The 12,065-nt window shown below is 35.2% G+C and overlaps 3 protein-coding genes across 3 annotated transcripts; 1 reads left to right on the top strand and 2 right to left on the bottom strand.

Moving 5' to 3' along the window:
- Window positions 1-801, bottom strand: LOC118034279 (uncharacterized). The gene has a single exon (XM_035039520.2). The coding sequence runs from the start codon at window positions 676-678 to the stop codon at window positions 196-198; it is 483 nt and encodes a 160-aa protein (XP_034895411.1). The 5' UTR covers window positions 679-801; the 3' UTR covers window positions 1-195.
- Window positions 802-3,756: 2,955 nt separating this feature from the next.
- LOC118034232 (tetraspanin-15) lies at window positions 3,757-5,078 on the bottom strand. Its single transcript, XM_035039467.1, has 2 exons — window positions 4,503-5,078; window positions 3,757-4,044 (listed from the first exon to the last, which is right to left on the bottom strand). Exons 1-2 carry the CDS (start codon window positions 5,076-5,078, stop codon window positions 3,757-3,759), a joined length of 864 nt encoding a protein of 287 aa, XP_034895358.1.
- Window positions 5,079-6,254: 1,176 nt separating this feature from the next.
- Window positions 6,255-8,806, top strand: LOC118034216 (cytochrome c oxidase subunit 6b-2). The gene is made up of 4 exons (XM_035039453.2): window positions 6,255-6,459; window positions 6,828-6,916; window positions 7,023-7,104; window positions 8,576-8,806. The coding sequence occupies exons 1-4, from the start codon at window positions 6,448-6,450 to the stop codon at window positions 8,627-8,629; spliced, it is 237 nt and encodes a 78-aa protein (XP_034895344.1). The 5' UTR covers window positions 6,255-6,447; the 3' UTR covers window positions 8,630-8,806.
- The last annotated feature ends 3,259 nt before the right edge of the window (window positions 8,807-12,065 follow it).

The following is a 12,065-nucleotide window of genomic DNA, read 5'->3' as shown; positions in this document are numbered from 1 at the left end:
TGCACATGAACACAACTATAATATTAGGCAACAAGAGGGACTCATGATCAGTTACATAACAGGTAGACAACTAGGTTAAAGACTCCATGGACAAAGGAGTGCTCTTATTCCACCATCTGTTTATTTATTTATATATCAAACGGCGAGTCGTTCTATTCTTATTTTCACCACACTGGTATTAATTATCTTTCTCATTTAGTTACCACTTCCACTGCCATAGCCCGATCCTTGTCCACGACCCTCGCCATAGCCTTCACCGTTGTCGGACCCACTTCCCCTGCCAGAACCCTCACCGTATCCCTCCCCATGTCCAGAACCGGACCCGGAACCTGCTCCACCACCTTGTTTACCACCTGATCCTGATCCTGCTCGAGACCCAGCATAGGAACCCGCTTCAGAGCCCGCGTCAGACCCGCCCTTAGAGCTTGAACTGGACCGGGATGAGGATGAAGAGGACGAACTTGACCCGGAACTTGATCCTGAACCAGAACCCGAACCAGACCCAGCTCCAGACCCTGAGCCACTACCTCCTAAACCCACGCCCACTCCTGCTCCAAGCCCAACTCCCACGCCACCAAGATCCACACCCAAGTCTTTTCTTGCAACCCGACTCTCAGATTCTATAGCTGACATGATCACGAGCAATGCAATCAAAGCCAGAGACCTGTATGGAGCCATCTTTCGTTAATTAAGGCTAGCTGTTAATCACAAGGGAGGCTTCAATATAATTAAGGGCACTTAAAAGAACACGAGCGGGGTATAGTTCTTGAATCTTGCAAGTAGATATATATGAGAGTGGAAGAGTGATTGTTTCGTGGGAGAGACTATGGAGAGACCATGCTATTTATAGTTGATGATTCTGAACGTACTACATCGTGACAGAAAACGAGTGAACTACCGGATAAATGAATATTTTTCACAATTTGATTGAATATTTGGAAGTGGAGGTGATGATTTGGCTAATCTCGGGTTTTGCTGGACAGAAATTTGTGGCCAAGAAAAGCTAACCGTTGGAGATTTCGGTATTCTTGGACATGTGTTACGATGTTGCCTCCCCACTTCACCTACACACCCACCGTAGTGGAAACGTACTGTTGCTATCTGCAGCATTTCTGTTGACTACGCTTCGCTGCTTCTACGACTGTTGACATTTTTATTTCCTTGCGGTCATTATCTGAGTATCGAAAGTGGAATTCAGGCATCCCGAACTTCCTGACACTTGTATACCAATATTTGGTCCAATGCTAGTGGCTCTTATAATTTGCACATGCAAGGAGGGGAAGGACGACTCAGTTTGGGCGGGTGTGCTAAAAAGAGATGCATGCGTGCATGCTCAAGAGGTGCGACATTAGCTAGCCTCTCTCAATTTTAGAGTGATGCTTAATTTATTTCATAATATTATATTGTAATCTGTAATTGTAATGTATTTAAAATTACGTCATGCTTGACATAGCAAGAAGCAAATTAAAGCAACAGCAACGGCAACAGCAACTAAAGACTTAAATCCAGCCATTGTTGCGAGGCCACAACAAGAACATAACTTTTAGCAAGTAAATGACTTCTGCAGCAGGAAAGAAAATGCAATTCTTGACCTTAATGGATTAATTGATAATTTGCTAGATGAAGGAGAACCTTAATTGATATACTTAATTTGATCATGATACTTAAGATTGGAACAGAAAAGGTAAAGCACGTATACGTGGCCAAAAACTGAGGGATGGAGGGCAGTGGAAAAGTTGATTTTGCATAATTTCCAACTAGAATTGATAGACAAAACTTTGTGGTTGTTCTCGGAGATATTGTTGGTTTTCCACACTTGGCCAAAGTGCCGACCCATTTGATTTCCACTAACCATAGTGGACTAACATTTGTGTATTATGAATCAATATTTTATCAGCAATTTTTTGTATATTTTTCCTAAAGTACAGTATTGAGGAAAACATTTGAGAATAAATATCTTGAACACTTGAATAAGGGCCGGTATGCACTAGCTTCAAACACGCCCCAATATAGCTATCCACTGAGAGCCCAAGGGTAGCTAGGTTTAGCAGGTGTTGCTAAATCCAGGAGTTATTGGGTTTGCTCCTACCGGACCCAAAACTTGGGTCTGATAGGTGCTGTTAGGCTCAATGACTTGGCCAGGTGCTCTGCTAAGTGGGTCTGACACACATCTCTTGCGAGCGTCGAGCTCAAGGTTTCTTTTGTCATCGCACCCTGGAGATGGTCGTGCGCTCCATGTTTGCCTATGCCTGACTCGTGGCCAGACCTGCAACACCCATATGCTAAATGCATTGGTATATACAAATTCTCTTGCCATGGGCAACTGTAATATTGAAGCAACCCCTTGCTTGCTGTGACATAGCTTGCTATGCTGCATAGAGGGACAATTTGTGAGGAAACCAGATACAAGAGGGGAGGGATGAAAAAGGTAAACTGCAGCAATCTTGTATTCGTCTTGGAAGTAATAGATGATACAAAAGTTGATTAAACATCAATTTTTTTTTGTCTTATTTGTGAGCATGCTGGTTAATACAAACATTGATATCACAAGGATTCAATGTTTTTTACACTGCGATGTATAATGTACATTTTGTTAAGTTCTGACTTATATGTATACTATTTTTATCTGCTGTTTTGGTGAAAAGAGCTAGATTTGAATATGAAAAAGGCTTAAATATAGGGAAGGTTGCACATTGATGTCTTGAATGTTGATAACAGACTACGCGGCAACTTTTTCTTGCATCTGAATGTGGTGGTTATATCATTCAAAATTTTCTTTCATTTTTATCTAATTCTTGTGCTGATCTGTGTTGTATTAGCTCCAAACCACTATTGTGTTGGCTATGCGAATCCTGATGCTTCTTATCCACCCCCAGTAGAAGGTGGTGGTTCCAATGTTGATGGATATGGGAGGACTCTTGTTCACATGGGTGTTGGGTCAGCTGGGGGATTGGATAATTCCATACATCAGTAGCAATGGTGAAGTGTCCAGTGTTGCATTTGGTGGTGCAACAACGTCCAATGCTGGTGGTGTTGTTCACTGGTTAGGGCCTTTTGATCCATCTCTTGCTCGGTGGTCAACATGATGAAGCTTTGATCAGAAGCTATCCAGAAGCTTTTCTGCCTTGCCTGGCATTCTGGGCTCACCGCAGCTCCTCAAAGGTTGCATCAATAGCTACAAGGTGAACATGCGAGTCTGATGAAGTTTTCATCAGAGGCTTTTCACAAGCTTTTGCTACCCACACAATGCTCTGCATTTGTAAAATGCACAGTTCCTTTGATGTTGTGGAAGTTATAGATTAGATGCTTCCTTCACTTGGTAATTTATTATTAATTTTATTTCATTCTTTCCATTCACCAGTCTTCTTGTTGAATCGATAATCAGCAGTAGGATAGCCATGGAGTTTGCCTTCTCCATCAATCAGAATTATCATTTTCCAGCCACCTTTGTTATAAACGGTATTACAAATTCAGACAGGTTCTCTCAAGAATGGGAAAAAGAAAACATAAAAACCATCATAATAAGATCCTTCGCAGGAAAACAAAAGGCTTCGAGGTTACTTCTACGGCTAGCTAATTAAAGCTAAAATGCCGAAACTGATCCAACACCATAAAACAAAGCAAAAGGAAGAAAACCATTCTTATTTCAAAAAGATTAAAAAAAAAAGGAACCCTTTTCATAAAAACGATCTGGGCAACACAATAAGAAAAGGTCCTCTCTTTCTTGAATTGTGGAGACGAATTGATCGTTCTTTATTACCTCTCCCACATAACCATAACGAATAATAATATGTGAGCAATAACAAGAAGCAACCCCATTAAGATGAGGAGGACTCCGAGGTTCCTCCATTTGCTTTCCATTATTCTCACAAAACCACGTCTACAAGATCCACAGTTGTAGCACAGGCTGCTTGGATCATTCCGCCATGTAGCACAGTCACTATATTGCAGTTGTGATTCATCCACTGCGCCGTCAACTTTTATCCAAAATGTGGCGTTCACATACTCCATTTGACATATTGATGGTGGTTTGCAACATCCAGACTTCCATATAACAAAACAAAATAAAAATATATTAAATTAATTTGGAAGCAGAGCTGATATGCAAGAATATATTTAGATTTTAGATTATTAGTTAGTTGCACTCAATACCATAAAAGCTTAAAATAACACACACAAATCAACAAATAACTAATATTGCATATCACTTGAAAAAGCATGGCTACTGCGATTAAGAAGGACGTTTGCTATAATGATAGGGTCATATATATATGAACTTTTTTCTTCTTTCTAATTCTTCATAAAGAGCAAAAATATGGGTTCGAAACATACTCCTCCCTCCTCTCTCTTCTTTTTGTAGGAGCAGAAAACATTGGTTAAATATGCATTTATAATCATGTATATGCGTAGCGATTTTCCTATAGAAATCATATCCATGTAAAATAGGCGCAAAAAATGATTCAAAGATAACAACATAACATGTGTAAATGCAATAAAACTACCTCTATAGATGATAATTTCTTGATACTGAAATCAAATGCTTTGAGATTCAAGGACCTGGACACCAAATCATCGCATGTTCCTGAACTGAAAATGCAAGATTTAATATTTTCCCAGTCGTCATGATTGCGGATTTTTTCTCTGAACCACATTGGTGTCGCCACCAATCTCTTGCTTTCCATCTTGTTAGCTCCCACAAGTGCAAGTCCCATTGTGAACATCACGATCAACGGCACCATAACTATGAAGAAACCTGGCACTGCAAACCGTGATCTCAAGAACACAACAATGTTGCTAATCAAGGAAACAAATATCAATCCAATGCCAATGCCCATCTGTAATCTCGGTAGCCTCAAGAGCTTCTCACAGTCGTAATCTCTCATGTAAAGCAACCAAATAGCTACGGCAATGATCAAAACAGAAAGCACAAAAGTGAATATTGATAATAAGCCTGCGTATTTTCTTACTTGAGCTCCTTTATCAGACTTTGTATTTTCTACAATTCCTTTATTAGTTTTGGTAGTCTCTTTTGTTGTTCTCACTGCAAGTGCTTCTGCAGGGTTAGAATTTTCTGCCATTTTTGAGATGAGCTGACATAAAATCAACAAGTAGTAATCGGTTTTATTATTGTCAGGTGTTTACCAAGTCAAGTTTGTTTATTAAGAGTTCCGGATCATAAGTGTGAGGGAAAAGAGATCCTAATAAAAAGTAAGGAGTCAACGTTGTTTAAGGAATACAGGAATCAAGAATTAGCTTTCTTTCTTCTTGTTTTTTTCTTTAATCAATCCAAATTTATTCTGTTTAGTTTAATTTAAAATAATATTATTAATTTATTTAAAATATTTAAAATATTTTTGAATATTTTTTTTAAAAAAATTAAATAAGATTTTATTGATTGATTGAGTTATGCTGCATTAACTTTTATCAAATTTAATTTTAAACTTGATTTGAGCTATGGGTCACATAAAAGTCACATGTTTGTCTTAATTAATGGTAGATTCGGGTTTCATAATATTAATTTTTAAGTATGAGATTTTGATACTCAAATAATAATAATAATAATAATAATAATAATAATAATAATAATAATCTGACTCTTCTATGTTTTTTTTATCTTTTTATTTTCCCATTAAAGCAAGAAAATTAAACTATTTAAAATGAGTAAATCACATAAGAGATTATTATGTATCATTGAAACCAAAAACTAGACAACCTTGGAGGTAGGTTAATGGTGTTTGATATCATGGTTTAAATTGTTTTTGTTTTAAAATATATTAAAATAATTTTTTAATTTTTTTATATTAAAAAATTAAAAATTATTAAAAAATATTAGTTCTTTTTTCATATTAAACATGGCGTTTAGTAATTTTTTTCATATTAACATTCTTAAATATTTTCACTTTTTTCCAAGTAGAAATGCATTATCAACTATCATCTAAGTTTTGGGTGTATTTAAAAATATTGTAGCGGTTGTGATATAAAGTATTTTTTTTGTTTAAAAATATATCAAAATAATAATTTTTTTTATTTTTTTAAAATTATTTTTAACATAACACATTAAAACTATCTAAAAATATATATAAAAAATTAAATTTTAATCAAACACGATTCGAACTGCAACTTTATATATATATATATATAAAAGAAATGTTAAGTGGTCTCGGTCTTGTCCAATAAAAAAAACTGTAATTCGGGTTTAATATATATCAAAGCCAACCAAACAGTAGTTCATAACCCGATTCATAGTCCATGCCTTCTTGTACCCAAACATGACTCTCTCAATTTTTTCGTTTCGTTATGCACGTGGGTCCCAATTTTATTGTTAATCGGGCGAACCGCAGGAAAAAAAATAGAATTAATTAGTCAATACTGAGCCTCTCTCCCCCTTCGAACTCTTTCGATTGATTTCTCGCTTCTCTTGTCTGAATTCGATCGCTATTGGCAGCCATGGGAAAAGAGGTATTCTTCAATCTCTCCTCTATCTTCACTTTCCGGATTTGAAAATAAAGGAAATCGAATTCATTTTCATACAATCAATTCCTCGGATCTGCAAAAAAATTATTATATCTTCTGGCTGTGTTCTATATTTTACGTACTATGTTTTCATGTTTTACAAATAATTGATTATTTAAGTTAGGTTGATTCCTCCTATTGCTTACGATTTTTGGGTGATCCATTAAGATTTAGGTTTTTTTTTTCCGAATTAAGAATAAGGAAACAGCGATGAGACATTTTGAAAATTGTGATTGATTTTTATTTTTTTTATCTGTTGTTTGAGAATGATGTGATGTTTCTTCGGGTAATAACGGTATTGTTTTACTGCGTAGATTGAGCTGAAAACAGCTCCAGCTGATTATCGATTCCCTACGACAAATCAAACCAGACACTGTTTCACCCGCTACATTGAATTTCATAGGTATTGTTCATTAGTCTTTGTCGATTTTATTTCATTTATCTGTCTATTATTTAGTGGTTATCTTTTTTTTTTTTTCCCCATAAACGGTAATTATTATTGACTGCAGGTGTGTGGCAGCGAAGGGTGATGAAGGTAATGATTGCGAACGTTTTGCTAAATACTACCGTTCCCTTTGCCCCTCTGAGTGGGTGAGCATACCGAGCCTTTTTTTTTTGTCTCAATTAATTTATGATCCGCCAAGGACATTTTTTTTAATATACTGTAGTTCTCTGTAAAATGTTGGCAAATGATTTTCAATGAAAGTTTGCTAGTAAAAAAGGCAAATTATTGAATTTAGAATTAATTTAAGTGGTTTCTTACTCACGTGGGATGTCATCTTTGCATTGTAGCATTATCGTGAATGTTATTGCATCATTCATGGTTTGGGAGTCAGGCTAAATGTAAACATGCCTGTCTGATGCTGCATGATGTGGTGTGTTTCACGACATTGCCAATTTTGTTTTAAACTGTAGTGCTCCTATTTGCTATCGGAATACACTGATACCAGTTGTATGAGCTTATTTACAATATTGAGCAAAGGGCTTATTTACAATATTGAGAAATTAGACAAGCTTGCCTTTATGTTAGAAACCCATTTTACCTCGCAAGCATCATGCTCTCCACATGTCATCTGTGCGGAACAACAAGCCATCTATATTTGCTGTTCTATCTATAAAAGTTTAGGTTTGACAACTTGTTGGTCAATTTCTCAAGAGTATAATTAGTGATGAAGTGTGGGAAGAGAAATCAACTCAAAACAACAAAGAACAATAAATTGATGGCAAAAACTAGAAAAAAATTGAACTTGGAACTGGAAAAATAGGTTTAGGGTTTGCAGACAACCTTTTAAACATATTATGATCGATAATATACAAAACATGTCTGAAAAATAAGCTAGGCAGCTTTATTTGTACTAGCACTAGGTCTAAATCCTAATCCTTATTGGAAAAAGAATCCTTAGAAAGTTATATGATTAATATTTAATCCAAATGACATCAGGTTTTTTAGACTAATAAGAAAAGTAAAATTCCTAAGTAAAGCTCCATGTTGATTATGCTTGTTAGTATCTGATTGACGTATTATGAATCTGAGATTCTAATAGAGATCTTTTTGCATGACCTATTTTCTTTCATTCCCTGGCCAACATAGACAAATATTTGGGCCTAGATTACATGTAAACAGAATATCTCTGCATTTGGTGCTTTAACATGCCATTACTTAGAATGTGGAAGCATCCAGTCAGTGGTAAGATATAGTTTAGGATTGAATGAAAAGTTTATAAGACAGAATATTTTATGTGCTGACTTAGTCTGTTCTTGATTAATGCTGCAATGCTATGTTCACCACTCTTGTATATTGAATCATACCTTCTACTATTTTAACTTTGACTCAAACATTGTATGTCATCTCTCTGAGTTGTCAGTAGTCAGTGAGATGTTGTCTTGGAATATACCATAATTGGTCTATTATATATTTCAGCCTCTTAAATGGAATCTGTTTTGTAGAATATTGTCTTTAGTGCTTGAAGTGGCAGTGATTTGCATTTAGAGTCAATAAATTTTTTTTACCATTGTAATTGATCATTGTTTCTTTCTTTTTCATGTGAATGAATTGCTGCAGGTCGAGAGGTGGAATGAGCAGAGGGAGAATGGAACATTTCCAGGTCCCCTTTGATCTCACATCAGTGAGCTGAACAGTCTCTGGCCGTATTCATCTTCTCATTTTCTTCTAGCTACATTTGTGGTTGTGCTTTGACTATGAATTAATAAGGCACTGTTTGGAATTCCTTGTCAGTTTGTTGAATTGACATGAATTATTGCAGATGTTTTGTGCTGGTTTCTAATTTGTTTATTTTCATTGTACTGTTAATTGTTATTCTTCACTGTTAGGGGTGCAACCTTTGAGTGTGTTACCTTGTTGATTATTAGAACTTAAAAAGTATACATATAATGAGGTCAAAATGGTTCTATCACAGAGTTTGGGGTGGATTTCTCTGGAATCTAGAATAGGATATCAACAAGCCTGAGATGGCTCTTTGAGGATTTGGTGGAAAGGACAAGAAGCTAGAACAGCAACCAGGGTGTTTACGATTGCTTAGCAATGCTTTTACTCTTGTCACCATTGTAATCGTTAGCCTAAGTTTTTGTTTTTTTGATGGACATTTAGCATAAGTTCAGGAATGAAACTGGCTGAGGTAAAACGCAGCTACTGTATGCGGAAGTCTAAAACCCTTAAAAGTTCTGGAACCAGCCACTGTGCCTCCCTTTTGATTCCTGTGGAAGTGTGAGGCATATTAATTATAAGTATTTATTGGAGAGATGGATTGAAGAATGGGGCCAAGCCATGTCTGTGGATTTTGTGTTTAGTTCCGGTGCTGAATCCGTGGTCGGATGTTGACATTTAATTTGGCTACCCTTACCATATGCTCGTAAGAGGTATATATCTAAGGAATTCGAGCATTACACAAACAAAGAAACAAAAAATTCCTTGGTCAAAGTGGGGGGACCTGTCCCTTTGTCCGTTAATCATGCTCCAATTAAATAACCTCAAAAGTGAAGCAATTTGATTACCAGTCCTCATAGAAGAAGAGTTTGCAAGCAAAAGCTATCGTCCTTGCTGGTGGATCAGCAACAACCACCATCACCAACAACCTCTACTTTGCTTGATAGTTGCTTCCATTCCAATTTTGCTTACCTTGACGTGACGGGATGGTAATTTTCTTAATCAGCGCCACTAATCTATGCATGTCACCTTGTTACCTTTAATTTGCATCAAAGCTTCTCGGGAGCTCTGATCAACTACTTTGCTTCTACAGCCATAAAGCTAGAGATGTATGGTGATATTCAAAGCATTAACAGAAAATGAGAACCTTCTTCTTAAAAGGTTGCTCTCACTGACAGATTGACCAAAGCATCAAATGCCATGTGATCATGTTAAGAAGGTTCTTTTGGCTTAATTAAACATCAAGCGATTACTGGGAAAATATTGGGATTTCCTTTATTGTCAAGTGGGGATATGATTTATTATACTGTTAAACTACACTAGCTAGATTGCCATAATTTGCAGGTGCAGAGCATCGGAAACAAGCCATCCGAGTATATAGTATGCGCACCACCACCACGCTGCCTCGTGACAAATTATCACAGAGGGCCAAAAAGGCTTCTTTCATATAAAATGAAATGTTTACATGGATATCATATAGCGCTGTCTCGCTGACAATGCCATTCACAATGTACATAGAACGTGATTTCCGTAGCTTTCTGGCTCTGTCTCTGTGAGGAGATCATGTGGATTGTGACAATATATAATGGCAGAGCCTGCAAAACCGTCATGGAATGGTTAGCATATAACAAAAATAGATTAAAAGAAAGAACAAAAGGAAGGAAAGGAGAGAGAGAGAGAGATTGAGCTTGAGTAATAAACAAGTTCAAGATCGATGCAGCGGCAATATGTTGACTTACCGCCTAACGCAGAAGAGGTCACAAAACTAGTTCTTGGTCCAAAAATGTCATCCGGCAGTTATAAAATTTATAAATGTGCTGTTCAAAATAGATAAATAAAAATCTGGTAAAATATATTGTACCCTTCAAGAGCAGGACCATCGTATTTCTGGAGCTAAACGCGGCATTGTAAGTTTCTAGGCAGTTTCCGTCTCTGTATTTTTGGAAAATATTAGTACATGGGTTAGCAGTGCATGTGAAACTTGCACACAACCTTATACATTAGCGTATCTTTTTATTTGATAAGTACAATCTACAATTCCACAGCTCCACGTGTTCTTCGTCAGTCCTCTTTCTTAACCTTATAATTATTTATTAAGATTTCTTAGAGCCCTGGCCAAAGCAGGTAAGTGCTTTGTGTGAAAAGATCAAATTGCTAAAAAAATTGACTTGGTAAGGATACGACATGAGAAAAAAAAAAAAAAAAAAATTGACTTGTGTAAGCACACACTACACTAACATTAAAAAAAAAAAAAAAAAACAAAAACAAGAGGGCCAAATTGCTGAGATTCAAAAATCAAATTGTTCAACTTTATTTCCTTTTCTTGCTCAAATAGCATCCGATAAGGAACGTATATTTTTCAGTGCACCGAACACAAACATTAAGATAAAGTCTCTCTTCTTTTTAATTGCATCAAATGTGGGCATATAAAACAGATTTAGAGATATGAAGATTATGATTTTTAAAGTTTAAATTTTTAATTATATTTTTTTGTAGAGTTAAAATAATATACATTTAGTATATAATAAAGTCTTTAAATTGATAGACAACAACTTCTATAAATTTATTAAAATTTATTAATTTGTTTATGATATAAATATAAACAAATAGCTTGTAAGGAAAAAATAAAAAAGAAGAAGAATGTTTTCTAATTGATTTTTTTCGTTATCAAATTGATATTTAAAAGAAAAATAACATCTTTTCATACTCATGTGTCTATAAAATTTAAAAACATATCTTTTCATTCTAATATATTTATAAAATTTAAAAGGCAACCCTTTAATTAAATTAATTGAATAACTGATAGGATGTATCATGCATCATTAATTAATTAATTAATTTTAGTGTGTGTGTAAAGGAGCCTTGTTTTTTTGGTTTTGTATTTGACATTTGTATTCCAATGATTTTCAGATTTCATGTGAAAGACTTTATAGATGTAAGAAAATCATATAAATAATTTGAAAAATTATTGAGGATGTGGTCTCTGCACAACCATTCATCTTCATCTTGTTTCTTATGATTTCCCTTTAATTGATCATTATTTTTAAGTATAGATGCAGAAATTTCAAACAGATTCAGATCAAGGATGTAAAAGATCTTTAAAGTTATAAACAAGAACATCATCTTGTCTTTTCAATGAACAAAATTCATTCCATCAAAATAATCTTGCTTCATAAACTCTTGATTTATTATAGTCTGGATTTCATTGCGGATTAATACCTTAAATTTGTTAAGTTGGTGGTATAGAAATAAGCTTGGAGAGAATATCACTATCTTTACGATGTTAATTGTCTCCACTATATTTGTTGCAAAATTAATATAATATACCTTCATGATAAAGAAAATCCTTGAAACTTATAGACATAAACTTCTACAAGTTCTTCAGAAC

This window comes from Populus alba, chromosome 18, assembly GCF_005239225.2.
Source record: "Populus alba chromosome 18, ASM523922v2, whole genome shotgun sequence".
NCBI classification, from domain to species: Eukaryota; Viridiplantae; Streptophyta; class Magnoliopsida; order Malpighiales; family Salicaceae; genus Populus; species Populus alba.
The sequence above is the reverse complement of the archived record's forward strand: the minus strand, read 5'-3'. Positions and strand labels throughout refer to the sequence as shown.

Excerpts from the sequence above, each read along its gene's own strand:
- LOC118034279 (XM_035039520.2), bottom strand. The coding sequence starts at position 678 with ATGGCTCCATACAGGTCTCTGGCTTTGATTGCATTGCTCGTGATCATG.
- LOC118034216 (XM_035039453.2), top strand. Across the intron at positions 6,917-7,022 it reads CGCTACATTGAATTTCATAG|GTGTGTGGCAGCGAAGGGTG; the intron begins GTATTGTTCATT and ends TATTGACTGCAG. Across the intron at positions 7,105-8,575 it reads CCCTTTGCCCCTCTGAGTGG|GTCGAGAGGTGGAATGAGCA; the intron begins GTGAGCATACCG and ends GAATTGCTGCAG.
- LOC118034232 (XM_035039467.1), bottom strand. The coding sequence starts at position 5,078 with ATGGCAGAAAATTCTAACCCTGCAGAAGCACTTGCAGTGAGAACAACA. Across the intron at positions 4,045-4,502 it reads AGAAATTATCATCTATAGAG|TCTGGATGTTGCAAACCACC; the intron begins GTAGTTTTATTG and ends GTTATATGGAAG.